The sequence below is a fragment of the Dendrobates tinctorius genome, unplaced genomic scaffold, assembly GCF_039654945.1.
Source record: "Dendrobates tinctorius isolate UK_male_01 unplaced genomic scaffold, ASM3965494v1 ptg000079l, whole genome shotgun sequence".
NCBI classification, from domain to species: Eukaryota; Metazoa; Chordata; class Amphibia; order Anura; family Dendrobatidae; genus Dendrobates; species Dendrobates tinctorius.
The window spans coordinates 8,492,997-8,509,924 of NW_027361747.1; the positions used below are offsets into that span (position 1 = coordinate 8,492,997).

General features: G+C 46.8%; 1 protein-coding gene across 2 annotated transcripts in view; it reads right to left on the minus strand.

The window, feature by feature from the left end:
* The window catches only part of CORIN (corin, serine peptidase), a 562,174-nt gene that overhangs the window by 289,992 nt on the left and 255,254 nt on the right, over nucleotides 1-16,928 (minus strand). For both annotated transcript variants that reach the window (XM_073583463.1, XM_073583464.1), the window contains exon 4: nucleotides 3,600-3,810. In XM_073583463.1, coding sequence (XP_073439564.1) covers nucleotides 3,600-3,810 — 211 coding nt within the window. The remainder of the gene's footprint in view (nucleotides 1-3,599; nucleotides 3,811-16,928) is intronic.

Here is a 16,928-nt window from a genome sequence, read left to right on the forward strand (position 1 = left end):
GGCATACCAGTGCTTGTTAACAGTGGAGCAGAAGTCAGTCTGGTGGATGCTCAGTTTGTCCTGACTCATGGTCTGAGTGGTGAGACGCCGGACAAACCCATAAGCGTCCAGGCCATTAACTCTGTCCCACTGAGCCAGGGGAGGTTAAACCAAGTCGTAGAAGACATTGTGCTGTATAGTGAACATCATGATGACTCCCAGTCATACTACGTCTTGGAGGAAAATCCAGCACCTATCGTTGTGGGCCCCCCTTGGTCTAAAAAACACAACCCGGTTTCAGATTGGCGGGCTAGGGAAGTAGTTAGCTGGGAGCAGTCATGTGAAGGCTGCTGCCTAGGGGCTACTGTCTCTGCCATCTCTCTACAAACGTCCCCTTCCTCTCCAGTGAGAGCAGCGGAGGTGCTGCAGGAGAGTAGGGGCAAGGCTCAACCCTCGCAATTAGCCAACCCTGAGAGGCGCAGACCTCGTAGTAGGAGGGGTTGGAGGGTGGTGTACCCCTTGGTAAATTGCGGGGGTGTGAGTGTGGTGACACAGGGGGACACTTCTGTTGTCAGTTCCAGAAAGAGTTCACCGCATTGTGACAAAAGAATGTGTGGCAATAAACGTTCAGGTCCGGACCTGTGTGTGAACGAGCATGTATGGGTGGCCACCAAAAATATCCAGTGGGAGTGTGTTGCGGGGGTCTGGAATTCTCAGGTGATCGGGCCGTATCTGGGGTCGGCTATCCAGGGCCCGGAGACTTACCAGCTGGAGATACCCCCAACCATGCACATACACAACTCGCTCCCCAGGTTGGCACTTTGGAGATGTGTGGTGCCTCCAGAACATACTTTGCCAATGCCAGCGGTGCTTGTTTGTCATAAACCTTAAGTGCAGGTAGTTGCTGGGGTGAACTCTGTACCGGGGCGTCCCCACTGTAGGTGGTTCCCTGATGAGGCGCGGTCTTGAGGGTCCAGAGGCCCCTCATTGAGGGAGGGTACTGTCATGATCCAGGTTGGATTATGACAGATAAATGCACAAGTAACCTTTTTTTCCTTAAGCTGTGTGCTTAATGTTAGTTTTGCCCCCGGTGGCCATTAGGGTCATTGCACTGTGGTGGTTTCAGTTCTAGTTTTTCCCCCGGTGGCCGTTAGGGTCATTGCACTCTGGTTACTTTAGTTTAGTGCACGTGATTAAAAAGCAGGTGTGTTTGCTCTGGCTCTGACCTATAAAAGAGTGTCAGGTGTTGCAATAACTGTTGGTGATAGCGTCTTTTTGGGATTAAAACCACGATGAAGGGAGCAGCTGACTGAGGTGTGAAGCCACTGCAGAAACCTGGTGAAGTTAGCAGCTGGCTTGAAGGTTGGAGCCACTGCTGAAACTGGTGTTGAACTCTGCCTGCCCGGTGTCCGCAGCAGAGTGAGATGGTGAAGGTGGCAGCTGGCTGAGGTGTCGAGCCACTACGAAAAGTTAATCCAGTGATGCACTCTGCTGGCTGGTGCTGCAGCAGAGCAAGATTAGTGTCTTTGGTGTTTTCCCTGTTTGTATTTTTCCCTGGTGTGTATTAGTACAGGGGTAGGGCCAGTGCCTGCACCACCCAGTTCCCTAGCAAGGGATAGGTGTAGGGTGTGCTAGGGTGACAGATATTCAGCTCAGCGACAGGTGAGGAGCCTGTATAGGGAACGTTATGAGTGTGAGGGACACCGACTCAGGGGAGTGCAGAAGGTCTCCAGGTCCCCGTTCCCTATCGCAGGGCCCACTGTTGTAACTGTTTCCCTTTCCCCCGTGTCTTGTTTCAGTTATCGGCCTGCGGGTCGTGTCACACAGGACAGTTACACGTGCCAGTTTTGTTGTTTTAGTTACTGACCTGCGGGTCGTGTCACACAGGACGGGTTCACGTGCCATGTGTATCCCCATAAGATGCGCCATAGATTATGCCCCCATAAAATGCTCCATATATTATGCCCCCATAAAATGCTCCATAGATTATGCCCCCATATGCTTCTCCATAGAATATGCCCCCATATGCTGCTCCATGGAATATGCCCACATATGATGCTCCATAGATTATGCCCCCATATGCTGCTCCATAGAATATGCCCCCATATGCTGCTCCATGGAATATTCCCCCATATGATGCTCCATAGATTATGCCCCATATGCTGCTCCATGGAATATGCCCCCATATGATGCTCAATTGATTATGCCCCCATATGCTGCCCATAGAATATGCCCCCATATGCTGCTCCATGGAATATGCCCCATATGCTGCCCCATATATTATGCCCCTATATGCTGCTGCTGCAAAAAAAAAAATGCGATACTCATCTCTCCTGCTCACGACCCGGGCACCTGTGATATTCACCTGTCCGGGGTCCATCGCTGCTCACCACTGACTGCACTTCCTCTGTCAGTGACTGTTCAGCCAGCAGATAGCGCAGCGCGCACTAACCACGTCACCGCACCCCCTGCTGGCTAAACATCATGGACACAGGAAGCAGCAGACGGCGGTGAGCAGTGTGGAAGGAGAACAGGTGAATATCGCTATACTCCTGGAACGTCTCTGCAGCCTCGCTTCTCCACTGTCTCCCTTCCTGCCTTCAGCAGTCACGTGATACCGCTCATTACCACTCATGAATATGCGCATATTCATGAGTTTAATGAGCGGTACCACGTGACCGCTGAAGGCAGGAAGGGAGACAGTGGAGAAGTGAGAGGGCTGCAGAGAGTGCCAGGACGGGTGAGTATGATCTGTGACACCCCGGCCCCTCCTCCCCCCGCTGACCCCCAGGTATATGACTCGTGTATAAGCCGAGAGGGGGACTTTCAGCCCCCAAAAATTGGCTGAAAATCTTGGCTTATACACGAGTATATATGGTATTTATTTTCATTAGGGTATATGCACACATTGTATTTTCTTTGGTTTTGCTTGTTTCTATGGCCAGTGTGAACATGACTTTACATCATGCATGTTTTCAAGTCATACTCAGGCTGTTTTCTGTTTTTTTCTTCAGTATTTTTGTATTCAGTACAAATAGGATGTGTGCCCCGCTTTTCACTGAGCTGGGCAGTTCATATAAAGCTGGGTGTCCGGATGGGACCTGGTCACTCTGTCACTGTTCAAACTAGGTAGGTTTTAACATTAGAGAGTGTAGTTACTGTCCTAATTGGGTATACCTTGTCACTGTGGGACAGCTTTATGCTTTTTTTGATCAATGAACAGGCAAATGCAAATTTGGAATGACCCACTCATCTTTTCATATACAGTATATTATATAAATTCTATTCTTCAATAGACTTATTACTATTTTTGACTTAAAAAAGGCTAGAGTATTACAAAAAAAACCTTAAGGCCTATCAAAAAGTATATGATTAGCCAGATATGAATAACACACATTTGTTGAGGTTTTATTATGACCATAATTTCTGTTTTATAAGAGCCAATTAACTGTTAATTAGCTCCAATATCTCTTGGAGTTATTAAGTGCCACATTACAAATATTTGTCACAATGAGGCCATTAGTTGTTTACGATCTTAGTACACAAACAGTTTTATTTACATAACATACTATGTACTCCGCAATAAATCATAATAAATGACAAATTAGGTTTTCAAATACCTGTCATCGCCATTATTGAGGCATTCAGGGAGAGCCAAACTACATCCGAACAACATGATGTGTGGATAGCAGCTGAGGCGACTGAGATAGCTGAAGAACTTAAGGAACATGTCCATATCTATGCTCTTGACAAAAGAATACACAGACTTCGGAACAGTGTGGTTGTATGGAAGGAGTTGACATTGGCTGTGAGAGACGTTTACACATGTATCTGAAATACAAAGCCAAATATTATATTAACAAAGAGTAATGAATTGCTACCAAGTAGTCCAAATTATACAGTAGACAACTGCAACATGTCCTGTATTTGGTTATAGATGTCATTGTATCCCTTAAATAATAAAGTGATACTCCCCATACATTACTCTACTGGCCATGGTGTGCTTTTGTTGAGAGTAATAGAGATTAATAGAAATATCCATTACTCACCATTTCTGGGTCTAGTGCTGTGTCTCTGCTGTGTATCCGGTAATTGTTTACAGGCTAAGCGGCGACATCCGTTCAACAGCGATGCAGCCAATCACTGGGCTCATAGGCTTTTGCCATCTCAACTGGCAGAGGTAATTAGCTCAGAAATTGGCTGCAGTCCTGTTGATATGACATCACCACTAATAACCAACACAACCCAATACATATAATTGAGGCAAAAACTCTAAATTCAATTATTACACCAAAAGACATGAGTCTAAATTGCCAAATGTACAAATTTTATTAAATGCAAAAGCATGATATACCGGGTGAGTCATAAAGGACGGACGTTTTTAAACTAATCATAAAATCGTTAAATATAAAGGACGGATGTATTTGAAGTGGCTATAACTCACCACCAGGTGGAGGTAGAGATGTGCGGGAGGCGGGGTTATGTTTGTGAGGTGAAAGCATTGTTTTTATTTCAGTTTCAGTTTAAGCTATGGTGCCGTGGACGATAGAACATCGCGTTTTTGCGTACGACAGTTTTGTCAAGAATAATGAGTGTATCACAGCCGTTCAGCGTGAGTTTCGGCGTCATTTCAATACTCACAGAAATCAAGCTGTTCCCGCTCGTAACACTATCCTACGTTGGGTTGAAGCACTCCGTACACGAGGTACACTAATGAACAAACGACCACCGGGGGCTCCACGAACGGCACGTACCCCTGAAAATGTGGAACGCGTCAGGCAAGCCATGCTGCGTAGTCCGAGTCGATCTGCTCGGAAACATTCTTTAGAACTTGCCCTCAGTAATCGTACAGTAAGGCGTATTTTGCATTTAGACCTGCATTTCCACCCCTATAAATTGGCCATTGTGCAACAGTTGGAGCGCGGGGATTACGCAGCGCGACTGAAGTTCGCACATGAGATGCAAGCAATTATTGAGCAAAACGACAACCTTATTTTATTCATGAGTGATGAAGCTCATTTCCATGTCAATGGCATGGTTAATCAGCAGAACTGCCGTTATTGGGCCTATGAAAATCCGAAAGAATTACATGAACGACCGCTGCACAGCCCTAAGGTAACGGTGTGGTGCGCTATGGGCAAATATGGCGTGATCGGTCCGTACTTTTCGAAGGCGATAATGGCAATACTGTTACCGTGAACTCACAACGTTATATCGCCATGATAAATAACTTCTTTGTTCCTGAGTTACGACGGCAACATATCCCCATCTCTAGTGTGTGGTTTCAACAAGATGGGGCAACGGCCCACACAGCCGGAGCAACAATGAACGTTCTTCGCCCTCTCTTCCCTGGTCGCATCATTTCCAGGTTTGGCGATATTAATTGGCCTCCTAGGTCCCCAGACCTGTCCATGTGCGATTATTACTTATGGGGTCACCTCAAATCACGTGTATACAAGCTTAAGCCTCGATCATTACAAGAACTGAAGGAAGCTATTCGAGTGGAAGTTGCCCAAATCGACAGAGTTGTGTTGGAACGTGTTGATGCCAACTTCCAAGAACGCCTTTGGAAATGCATCACTGATAATGGCCACCACATGGCAGATGTTGTTTTCCACACTTGAATTTGTCAAATGCTATTAGTATACGTAACCAAATCTGTGAATACATTTATATTTAATAAATATTTAACGATTTTATGATTAGTTTAAAAACGTCCGTCCTTTATGACTCACCCGGTACAATAATCAATACAAAATACAGATAAAAAAGGACACTGCTATCCAAAAGAAGGGGAGCCTATATTGCACAATTGCCAAAAGCTGTATATACCAATAGACTCAGTGCATAAAGATCTCATACATATATTAGATGGAGATTACATCCATGAAAAATACATCTAGTCTAAAAAAGACCTTTCACAGTGAAAGCAGACATTACTAATCACCAAATTCATATGGATTCCTAGGTATACATATTGTACCACTCGGTTAACCAAGTACCTTGACCATATGACATAAGGATATAACTCCAATCAATATTTAGGCAAATAAAGAGATGTTCGCACCAAAGTACTTACATAGTTAAAGTATGGCACTGGCTTCCCTATCGCCCCAACGCGCGTTTCGCTTCTGACAGGGAATAGCAGTGTCCTTTTTTTATCTGTATTTTGTATTGATTATTGTATATCATGCTTTTGCATTTAATAAAATTTGTACATTTGGCAATTTAGACTCATGTCTTTTGGTGTAATGACATCACCACTAAGTCTATAAACAACCAACGACAGAGAAACCGCGCTGGACCTTGGGAGAGTGAGTACTGGCTTATTCTATTATTGTCAACACAAGCATGCCAATGGTGTATAAAATGCTGAAAGGGGAAAACTAATTTAATTTTGTTCATTAAACGGACAGGTAGACCAACCCATCAATTTAGTGCCAATGTGAATAAGTCCTAGCAAACTATTCCTGTTTTATGATCTACAAGCTTTGGATACTATTGCAAACTAATTTACTAAAACACATGATCATCCAGTTTCTGACCTTAAAGGGGTTCTCTAAGAACATGATAAAATCGCAATCGTCACATATTTCAAACTTCAACCTGTCCTAGTCATGAGTCAAGACTGGTTGTATTCTGAAGAAGCACTATTTCAGACCTGTGTCTCAACTGATTGAAAAGCAGTATTGTAAACTCACATACCTCAGTTAACTGGGAGCAAGGCTGTGAAACGAAAAAAAATAATTCTTCACTTTGCTAATTGAGCACAACAGGGTATTTATTAGTTTTTAGCAGAAACAGAAATATCAGTACTCAATGCTCCTTTAAAATGGACAGTCGTTTATTTATTAATGCATCTGGACATCCATTGGGTATGCAGAGTGCAGAAGAGATTGTGGACTGTTTCTTCTAAAGACTATTGTATTATACTTTTGAGCTAACATATCAATTTTCCTTAAATTATTGCAAAAAACTCTGAAAAAAGGAAAACAGCTACTCAAGTGTAGCAAGTCGTAGACTGGTGCATCAGCTCTCCCTTTTAGGGTATTTATTTAGTCCTAATTCATCCTCTTCCATGGCTGACTGAGGAATGTGAATTTATGATCCTACTATTCTGCGTGTTGAAACACTGGTCTTCTGCCAGCTGAGTGATCCTCTTTGATGAGGGCAATTGTGTTGCATGTGATTGCCAAATATGCTGTATTTGATTGAACAGAGTATTTGAAAAGAGGAAGCCTATGCACCCACAGGCTCATTCATGGAAACACAAAAATATGATATTGGTCTCCACACTTTCCCATTCTAGCAAAAAGCAGTATACATGCTTTGTGTGGAAAAGGTGTAAACACAAGATCCTTGGTCAATGCAAAAAAGAAAAATAGACAACCAAATGTTCAGACACTATGGGATCAACGGAACGATTATGAGAAGATCGAGGAAAACAAAGCAACAGCAAACATTTTCCCAGCTGTTGCATGTCAGTAGAACAATATGTTGAAGTGTCGAAGTGGAGTAACAAGAGATCTATAGCCAAAGCAATAAAAAAAAAATAGAAAAGCAAGTGGTCAAACACCCATTATTGTTGTAGACATCCAGGATGGAAATCACTTTAGCATGTGGTGTTTTATAGTCAGCTGCTGGATATGACTGTAGATGTAAACCGTATATTTCTTTATTTTGTGGCCTACCCTGTAATCTTTTATAGCATACAAAGGTAACATCTCTATATAATAATCAATGTGTGTGTGTGTGTGTGTATGTGTGTGTATCACCAACCAATCACGAAGCATCTTTCACTTCACCAGCACTGTTCAAAAGAAGCTAAGCTGTGATTGGTTGCTATGACCAACAGTTTTCCTTGCAACCAATCACTAAGCATCTCTCATTTCACCAGAGCTGGTTAAAAGTAGCTGAGCTGTGATTGGTTGCTATGCGCAAGCTTTCCTACTTGACAACACCTCAGCAGACACTGACATGGTGGGAGAAATCTAGCATCCTCAGGAATATAAGCTCCAGCCATCGTCTGCTCCCCAGAAAGGAGCAGTGAGTACATGCCAGAAATTAATCCCCCCTCCCGTGGTATCATTAAGTGACACACATGAATGCAGGAAAGTGCACATATTAAAGTGCATATATTAAATGTCATGTGGATTTAATATTTTCTCACAGACACTTTTATGCATTATTGATGTGTTACTGTGCTCTGATGCTGTGAGTTTTTTAAAGTGCTACTTTCCCCATGATTCTCCTGAATATACCCACATAGCACGTAATGCTTTTCCCACAACAACCCATTAAATATGATACTATACTGCATACAGATGCTGTACATCCATGAGCAACTCAGCCGGACAAATTACAAGTTGACGGTGCATGAAAATGTGTGTGAAGGTTTCTCTACTGTACTAATGTATAAGGTTTGTGTTAGGTGTCGGGTTCCTGCAGCTGCACAGCAGGAATCAAGAGCCATGCAGCCAGTGGTCTCCCATTCCCCTCCGACCTCTCAGGGACCTGCACAGCAATCTCGCGATCCAGACGCCTTGCTCAGACCAGTTCTCTGGGTCTGGTTGTTGCTGCCACCTCTGGACCAGCAATAGTAGCGCAGCCTGCCCTGCAGCAAGCCACTCCAGAGGCTAAGTCCTTTCGCCGCGCTACTGGGCATGCTCACGAGATGATCTCCCAGTGGAGATTGGGAGTCACGTGCTCAGGTCCTTCTCCTGATCCGATTGGTCCATCTCAGAGATCTGGAAGGTCCCGGAAGCGCACGGTTATAAAAGGCCCGCATGACCGCTCGGCCATGCGCTAGTATAGACTCTTATTGCTATCTGTGTGAATGATGATGAATGCATGTGCCTGCGAATGACTCAATAAGATCCCCTCCCTCTGATATTACATGTGTGGATAGGGACTTAGTCATAGAGTCAGCACCAGTCAGTGGCGTGCTACAGGCCACAGTTAACATCTTACAGCACTAGCGTCCGACAGTGCGCCTCCTCTTGGGCATTGTCGTGTGGCAGCTGGCTCAGTCACCGCGCTGCAGTCAGCAGCACTTGTTGGCATCCGCGGTAACGACGCCGCATGCACAATAGGTCTAGACAGACATTGACCCTTAGTCTTGGGCCTAGTCCTGTGACCGTATACCATGTGTGCACACTGCTGAGACCTGTGAGGTCAACAGGCTCAGCATTTGCATAGAAATTCTAAGCATCTCTGTGGTGATAACAGAGTATGCTTAATGCACACCAGGTGACGTTCAACCCGTGTGCGATATACCGCCATATTGTGTGTCTGCCATTATCTAGCAGCGGTGTAACACCTACTGCATGGTGGACCCCAGGCAGCGAACTCACTTATTATTTATTTATTAGTGCATTCTGCCGTCCCTAACATTAAACTAGCGCCAGGGTCTGGCTAATAATGGCGGACCTGCAGCAGCTACAGCGGTACATTTGGCAGCTGGAGAGCAGGTTGGCGGCTATTGAGAGCTCTACCTCAGCTGCGAATGCTACAGTGGCCGCTGCTCAGGCAGTCGCAGAGTCTGTCTCACGCGTGTCCACACCCCCGCCTATGCCGACAATAACCCACCTCCCGTTGCCCGATAAGTTTTCCGGTGACAACATTGCCTGCAGGGGTTTCATGAGTCAGTGCTCTATCCAGCTCAAGTTTCTGGCCACGTGATTTCCTACACAGCGGGCTAAGGTGGGGTTTATTGTTTCTCTCCTATCAGGCAGGGCGTTAGAGTGGGCTACGCCATTGTGGGAGCGTGATGACCCCGTGGTTCAGGGTGCTGCTCAGTTCCTCACGGCCCTGAAGCAGGTCTTTTTGGGACCACGGATCACGCACGACACCGCTCTCCAATTATTGGCCCTAACACAGGGGTCTCTCTCAGTCAGCCATTATGCCGTCCGATTCCGGACATCGGCTTCCGAACTGGAGTGGCTTGATAAAGCACTCGTCCCAGTGTTTTGGAGAGGGTTAGCGGAGCATGTCAAAGATGCTCTAGCAACCAGAGAGGTCCCCACAAGTCTGGAGGAATTGATTGCCATCTCCACCCGCATTGATCTCCGGTTTACGGAGCGCGGGCTGGAACGTGCGTAATCCAGACGAAGGGTTAACTTGGCTCCCACCTTCTCCGAGCCGCTAAGATTTCCCGCTCAGGAGCATACACCCTCTGAACCTATGGAAGTGTCTCGCGCCGGCCCCAAGCCACGTCCGGTGCAAAGCTCCGCACGTTGTTACCAGTGCCGGCAGTTTGGTCACTCTGCTAGCACGTGTCCTCTGCGGTCGAAAAAACTATCACATCCAGTGGTCGTAGGTGGTGGTCTAACTAATATGAAACTCTTTTCTCCCAAACCAGTATTCCGAGGGATCTTAGATAGCGGGGCTTCCACCTGGGAGGTAGAGGTCACGGTGGATTCTGGGACAGAAGGGAACTTTATGTCCACGACCTTCGCCATAAAGCACGCTATTCCTCTGGTGTTACTGCCCCAACCCCTGACCATCAGGGTGGTTAATGGTGCACCCTTACCATTTCAGGTGACCCACCAGACAGCACCACTCGGTCTCTCAATCTCACCGTCACACCGTGAGATTTTGTCCTTGTTCATTTTGCCTGATGGCATCGACCAGGTGCTTCTCGGAATTCCCTGGCTCCGTTGCCATTCCCCTCATATTGATTGGGCTTCAGGGAATATACTGGGTTGGAGCAAGGACTGTGAGGGAAGGTGCCTGAGGGGCAGTGTTCAGGTAGCTTCCACTGAAGTACCCGCGGATCTCTCCGCGCTTCCCAAACCGTACCATTAGTACGCGGACGTCTTCTCTAAAAAATCTGCGGAGACGCTTCCGCCGCACCGTCCTTACGATTATCCGATAGATCTATTGCCAGGCACGGAACCTCCTAGAGGCTGCGTGCATCCGCTATCACTCCCTGAAATGGAGCCTATGTCTTAATATATCCGAGAGAACCTGGCAAGAGGATTTATCAGAAAGTCGGTGTCGCCGGCTGGTGCAGGGTTCTTATTCGTGCAGAAGAAGAGTGGAGAGTTACGTCCCTGCATTGATTACAGAGGTCTCAACGCCATAACGGTTAAAAATAAGTATCCTCTTCTGTTGATCTCTGAATTATTTGACAGGTTGCGAGGGGCCCGGGTCTTTACAAAATTAGATCTGCGGGGGGCGTACAACCTGATTCACATTCGCGAAGGAGACGAGTGGAAGACAGCATTTAACACCAGGGACTGTCATTATGAATAACTGGTCATGCCCTTCTGCCTCTGTAATGCACCTGCTGTCTTCCAGGATTTTGTTAACGACGTCTTCCGCGATATGCTCTCTACCTTGGTGGTGGTCTATCTGGATGACATCCTCATCTTTTCGCCAGATTTGACCACCCACCGGAGAGATGTCTGCACAGTCTTCGACCGTCTGCGGGCGAACTGTCTTTTCGCCAAGCTGGAGAAGTGCCAGTTTGAGCAGTAGTCCTTGCCGTTCCTGGGCTACATCATCTCAGCCCAGGGGTTGGCTATGGATCCGGTCAAACTAACACTAATCAGAAAAAATCCATAAAAAATCATTTGAAAGGTAACTCACCAAACCCTGACTGATGCACTGGCAGGATGCAGCAGAACCCCATTGATAAAGGTTTAGGCAGCACAGGTGCATTCCACTGATAAGGACAGCCAGTAACCAATTGTGGTCCGGCTGCCCAGTGGAAATGCACACAGATGAGGCTTGCATAAGGCATAAGTCACACTGATAAATGTGATGCAAAAGTGTCTGAGCAGCCTATTGATCACGCCCATAGTATTAGCAGGCGGGCTGCTCTGCACTATAGATACATGCATCACACAAAGAACCAAGCCAAATATAAAGGGTTCTAGCTGCATCCTGCTGAAAAGTGCAAAAAAGATAAATAGATATGGGGTATTGGTTACTATTTTGGCCAAAGCAGATAAGCTCACAACCCAACGTCAAGGGTCCCCAGATATTGTGAGTCCCTAACACTAAATATAAACAAACACTAATCAGAAAAAATCCATAAAAAATCATTCCTGATCAGTGGAATGCACCTGTGCTGCCTAAACCTTTATCAGTGGGGTTCTGCTGCATCCTGCCAGTGCATCAGTCAGGGTTTGGTGAGTTACCTTTCAAATGATTTTTTATGGATTTTTTCTGATTAGTGTTTGTTTATATTTAGTGTTAGGGACTCACAATATCTGGGGACCCTTGACGTTGGGTTGTGAGCTTATCTGCTTTGGCCAAAATAGTAACCAATACCCCATATCTATTTATCTTTTTTGCACTTTTCAGCAGGATGCAACTAGAACCCTTTATACTTGGCTTGGTTCTTTGTGTGATGCATGTATTTATAGTGCAGAGCAGCCCGCCTGCTAATACTATGGGCGTGATCAATAGGCTGCTCAGACACTTTTGCATCACATTTATCAGTGTGACTTATGCCTTGTGCAAGCCTCATCTGTGTGCATTTCCACTGGGCAGCCGGACCACAATTGGTTACTGGCTGTCCTTATCAGTGGAATGCACCTGTGCTGCCTAAACCTTTATCAATGGGGTTCTGCTGCATCCTGCCAGTGCATCAGTCAGGGTTTGGTGAGTAACCTTTCAAATGATTTTTTATGGATCCGGTCAAACTGCAAGAAGTAATGGACTGGCAGGAACCATATCCACTCAAAGCGGTGCAGCGCTTTTTAGGGTTTATCAACTATTATCGCCAGTTCATCCCCCACTATTTCACACTGGTAGCTCCTCTGGTTGCTCTCACAAAGAAAGGAGCTAATCCTAAGGCTTGGTCTGAACAAGTCTCCAAGGCCTTCTCGTCTCTAAAATCCCATTTTGCTGGTGCTCCCATCTTACACCGTCCCGATGTGGATAAACCTTTTATCCTAGAGGTGGATGCTTCTTCCGTCGGTGCAGGAGTAGTCCTTTTCCAGAAGGATGGAAGGTCGGAAGCATCCCTGCTTCTTCTTCTCTAAGACCTTCTCACCGGTGGAGAAGAACTACTCCATCGGGGACAGGGAGCTGCTCGCAATGAAGTTGGCCTTTTCCGAGTGGAGACATCTCCTAGAGGGAGCCCAGTTTCCCTTCCAGGTGTATACGGACCATAAAAATCTGGTCTATTTACAAACGGCCCAGCACTTGAACTCTCATCAAGCTAGGTGGTCGCTCTTCTTCTCCAGCTTCACCTTGCACTATCTCTATGGAGAGAAGAAGAACGTCCGTGCGGATGCTCTCTCGCGCTCGGTGGTTTCAGCGGAGGAAGAGGAGGCTGAGCCTCGGCTAATTCCCCCTACTGAGAGTTTTAGGACTGTGGCTCCAGTTGCTCTCGAGTCATTGCCGCCGGGCAAGACCTTTGTCCCTCCTCAGCTACGGCCGGAGGTTCTCGCGAGGGCACACATGTCCAGGGTGGGTGGTCACTTCGGCAATAAGCGGACCACAGAACTCCTGGCAAGGTCTTATTGGTGGCCACACATGACTCGAGACACGAAGGAATACATACAGGCATGCGTCTCGTGTGCGCGGAACAGGTCCTCTAGACAGAGGCCGGCTGGATTATTGCATCTTCTACCGGTGGCAGACAGACCTTGGGAGATGGTTGGCATGGATTTTGTGGTTGGCCTGTCCAAGTCTGGTGGCATTACGGTCATCTGGGTAGTCACCGACCATTTTTCTAAAATGGTGCATCTGGTGCCACTCGCGTAGTTGCCTTCCGCTCGTGGTCTTGCCACACTGTTCATAAAACATGTATTCCATTTGCATGGCATGCCGGGCAAAATTGTCAGTGACCGAGGTCCCCAATTCGCGTCCCGGTTTTGGAGGGAGCTCTGCAGCCTACTCAGCATTGAGCTAAACCTGTCCTCCGCTTATCACCCCGAGACGAACGGGTTGGTTGAGAGAGCCAACCAAACCTTGGTCACATACCTGCGGCATTTTGTCTCTGCCAGGCAGGATGACTGGGCATCCTTGCTACCATGGGCTGAATTTGTCATGAATAATACAGTGGCTGATTCCACTAGTCAGACGCAGTTCCTTCTTAATTATGGCCAGCATCCACGCTTCCCTGTCCCGATGCCAGTGTCCTCCACTGATTCTAGGGTGGCAGACTGGGCAGTGGAGGCTCGCGACATTTGGGATCACACCCAGGATGCTATTCGAGCCTCTAAAGAAAGAATGAGGGCGTCCGCCGACACAAATCGGCGTCCCGCTCCAACCTTTTCCCCCGGCGACTTGGTGTGGCTCTCTGCTCAAAATATCAAGCTGAGGGCCAAGTCTACCAAGTTGGCGCCGCCATACATCGGACTTTTAAGGTTCTCGAGCGAATCAGCTCGGTGGTCTACCGCCTGGCTCTTCCACCACATTTGGCCATCTCTGACATCTTTCACGTGTCCCGTCTCAAAACTATTCACATGGCCCGGTTCTCCGAGTCATCTGCCGGGCTCATCAGACTTGTCTTCGGATGAGTTTGAGGTTAACGCCATTGTGGGATGCAGCATTGTGTGTGGCAAAAAATTTTATTTGGTGGACTGGAAGGGTCATGGTCCAGAGGCCCAGATCTGGGAGCCAGTGGAGAACATCCACGCTCCACTCCTGATCACGGCCTTTGAGCGTAGCGAGGCTCAGAGGGGGGCCCTAGGAGGGAGGGTAATGTTAGGCGTCGGGTTCCTGCAACTGCACAGCAGGAATCCAGAGCCCAGCAGCCAGCGGTCTCCCATTCCCCTGCGACCTCTCAGGGACCTGCACAGCAATCTCGGCGATCCAGACGCCCTGCTCAGACCAGTTCTCTGGGTCTGGTTGTGGCTGCCACCTCTGGACCAGCAATAGTAGCGCAGCCTGCCCTGCAGCAAGCCACTCCAGAGGCTAAGTCCTTTCGCCGCGCTACTGGGCATGCTCATGAGACGATCTCCCAGTGGAGATCGGGAGTCACGTGCTCAGGTCCTTCTCCTGATCCGATTGGTCCATCTCAGAGATCTGGAAGGTCCCAGAAGCGCACGGCTATAAAAGGCCTGCATGGCCTCTCGGCCATGCGCTAGTATAGACTCTTATTGCTATCTGTGTGAATGATGATGAATGCATGTGCCTGCGAATGACTCATTATGATCCCCTCCCTCTGATATTACGTGTGTGGATAGGGACTTAGTCATAGAGTCAGCGCCAGTCAGTGGCGGGCTACAGGCCACAGTTCATATTTTACAGCAATAGCGCCCGACAGTGCGCCTCCTCTTGGGCATTGTCGTGTGGCGGCTGGCTCGGTCACCGTGCTGCAGTCAGCAGCACTTGTTGGCGTCCACGGTAGCGACGCCGCACGCACAGTAGGTCTAGACGGACATTGACCCTGAGTCTTGGGCCTAGTCCTGTGACAGTATACCGTGTGTGCACACCGCTGAGACCTGTGAGGTCAACAGGCTCAGCATTTACATTTAAGTTCTAAGCGTCTCTGTGGTGATAACAGAGTATGCTCAATGCACACCGGGTGACGTTCAACCCGTGTGCGATATACCGCCATATTGTGCGTCTGCCATTATCTAGCAGCGGTGTAACACTTACCGCACGGTGGACCCCAGGCAGCGAACGCAATTATTATTTATTTATTAGTGCGTTCCGTCATCCCTAACAGTTTGTGCTTGTCCATTGGTGAAAAGCATGACTGTGATATTTATGGTGGCAGATAAGTGAGAATATCAGCTTGATCAGTAGAAAACCTGGGATCTTAGTGAACCATGTTTCTGTGCAATTTCACTATTCTACTTTTACTGGCTTTGATGGGATGATGTGGGATATTAGGGGTAGTAGTCTGGTAGCTCTGGCTGACGGGATGAAGTGGGATATTATAGTGAATGTGGCTATGCGGAGAAGGCGGGGCTATACACTCAGCTTTATATATATATAGATATAATCATTATAATTTGTTATAACTAACCGTAGTTAGTTACTCTGCCCGGGCAGCGCCGGGCTCTTCAGCTAGTAGTATAATAAATAGAAAATATAAAAAAATAGAAATAATACTATAGTGGGGAAAAAAACAACATCTTGAACTATATCACTTCCCAAAGTACAAATTGCAAACTTAGAAAATTGGAGGAACTAAAATTAGTACACTACAGACCTAAAAGAGAAAACTATTACCGTATACAGTTGTGGCCAAAAGTATTGACACCCCTGCAATTCTGTCAGATAATACTCAGTTTCTTCCTGAAAATGATTGCAAACACAAATTCTTTGATATTATTATCTTCATTTAATTTTTCTTAAATGAAAAAACACAAAAGAGAATGAAGCAAAAATCAAAACATTGATCTTTTCACACAAAAATCCAAAAATGGGCCAGACAAAAGTATTGGCACCCTCAGCCTAATACTTGGTTGCACAACCTTTAGCCAAAATAACTGCGACCAACCGCTTCCGGTAACCATCAATGAGTTTCTTACAATGCTCTGCTGGAATTTTAGACCATTCTTCTTTGGCAAACTGCTCCAGGACCCTGATATTAGAAGGGTGCCTTCTCCAAACTGCCATTTTTAGATCTCTCCACAGGTGTTCTATGGGATTCAGGTCTGGACTCATTGCTGGTCACCTTAGAAGTCTCCAGTGCGTTCTCTCAAACCATTTTCTAGTGCTTTTTGAAGTGTGTTTTGGGTCACTGTCCTGCTGGAAGACCCATGACCTCTGAGGGAGACCCAGCTTTCTCACACTGGGCCCTACATTATGCTGCAAAATTTGTTGGTAGTCTTCTGACTTCATAATGCCATGCACACGGTCAAGCAATCCAGTGCCAGAGGCAGCAAAGCAACCCCAAAACATCAGGGAACCTCCGCCATGTTTAACTGTAGGGACCGTGTTCTTTTCTTTGAATGCCTCTTTTTTTCTCCTGTAAACTCTATGTTGATGCCTTTGCCCAAAAAGCTCTACTTTTGTCTCATCTGACCAGAGAA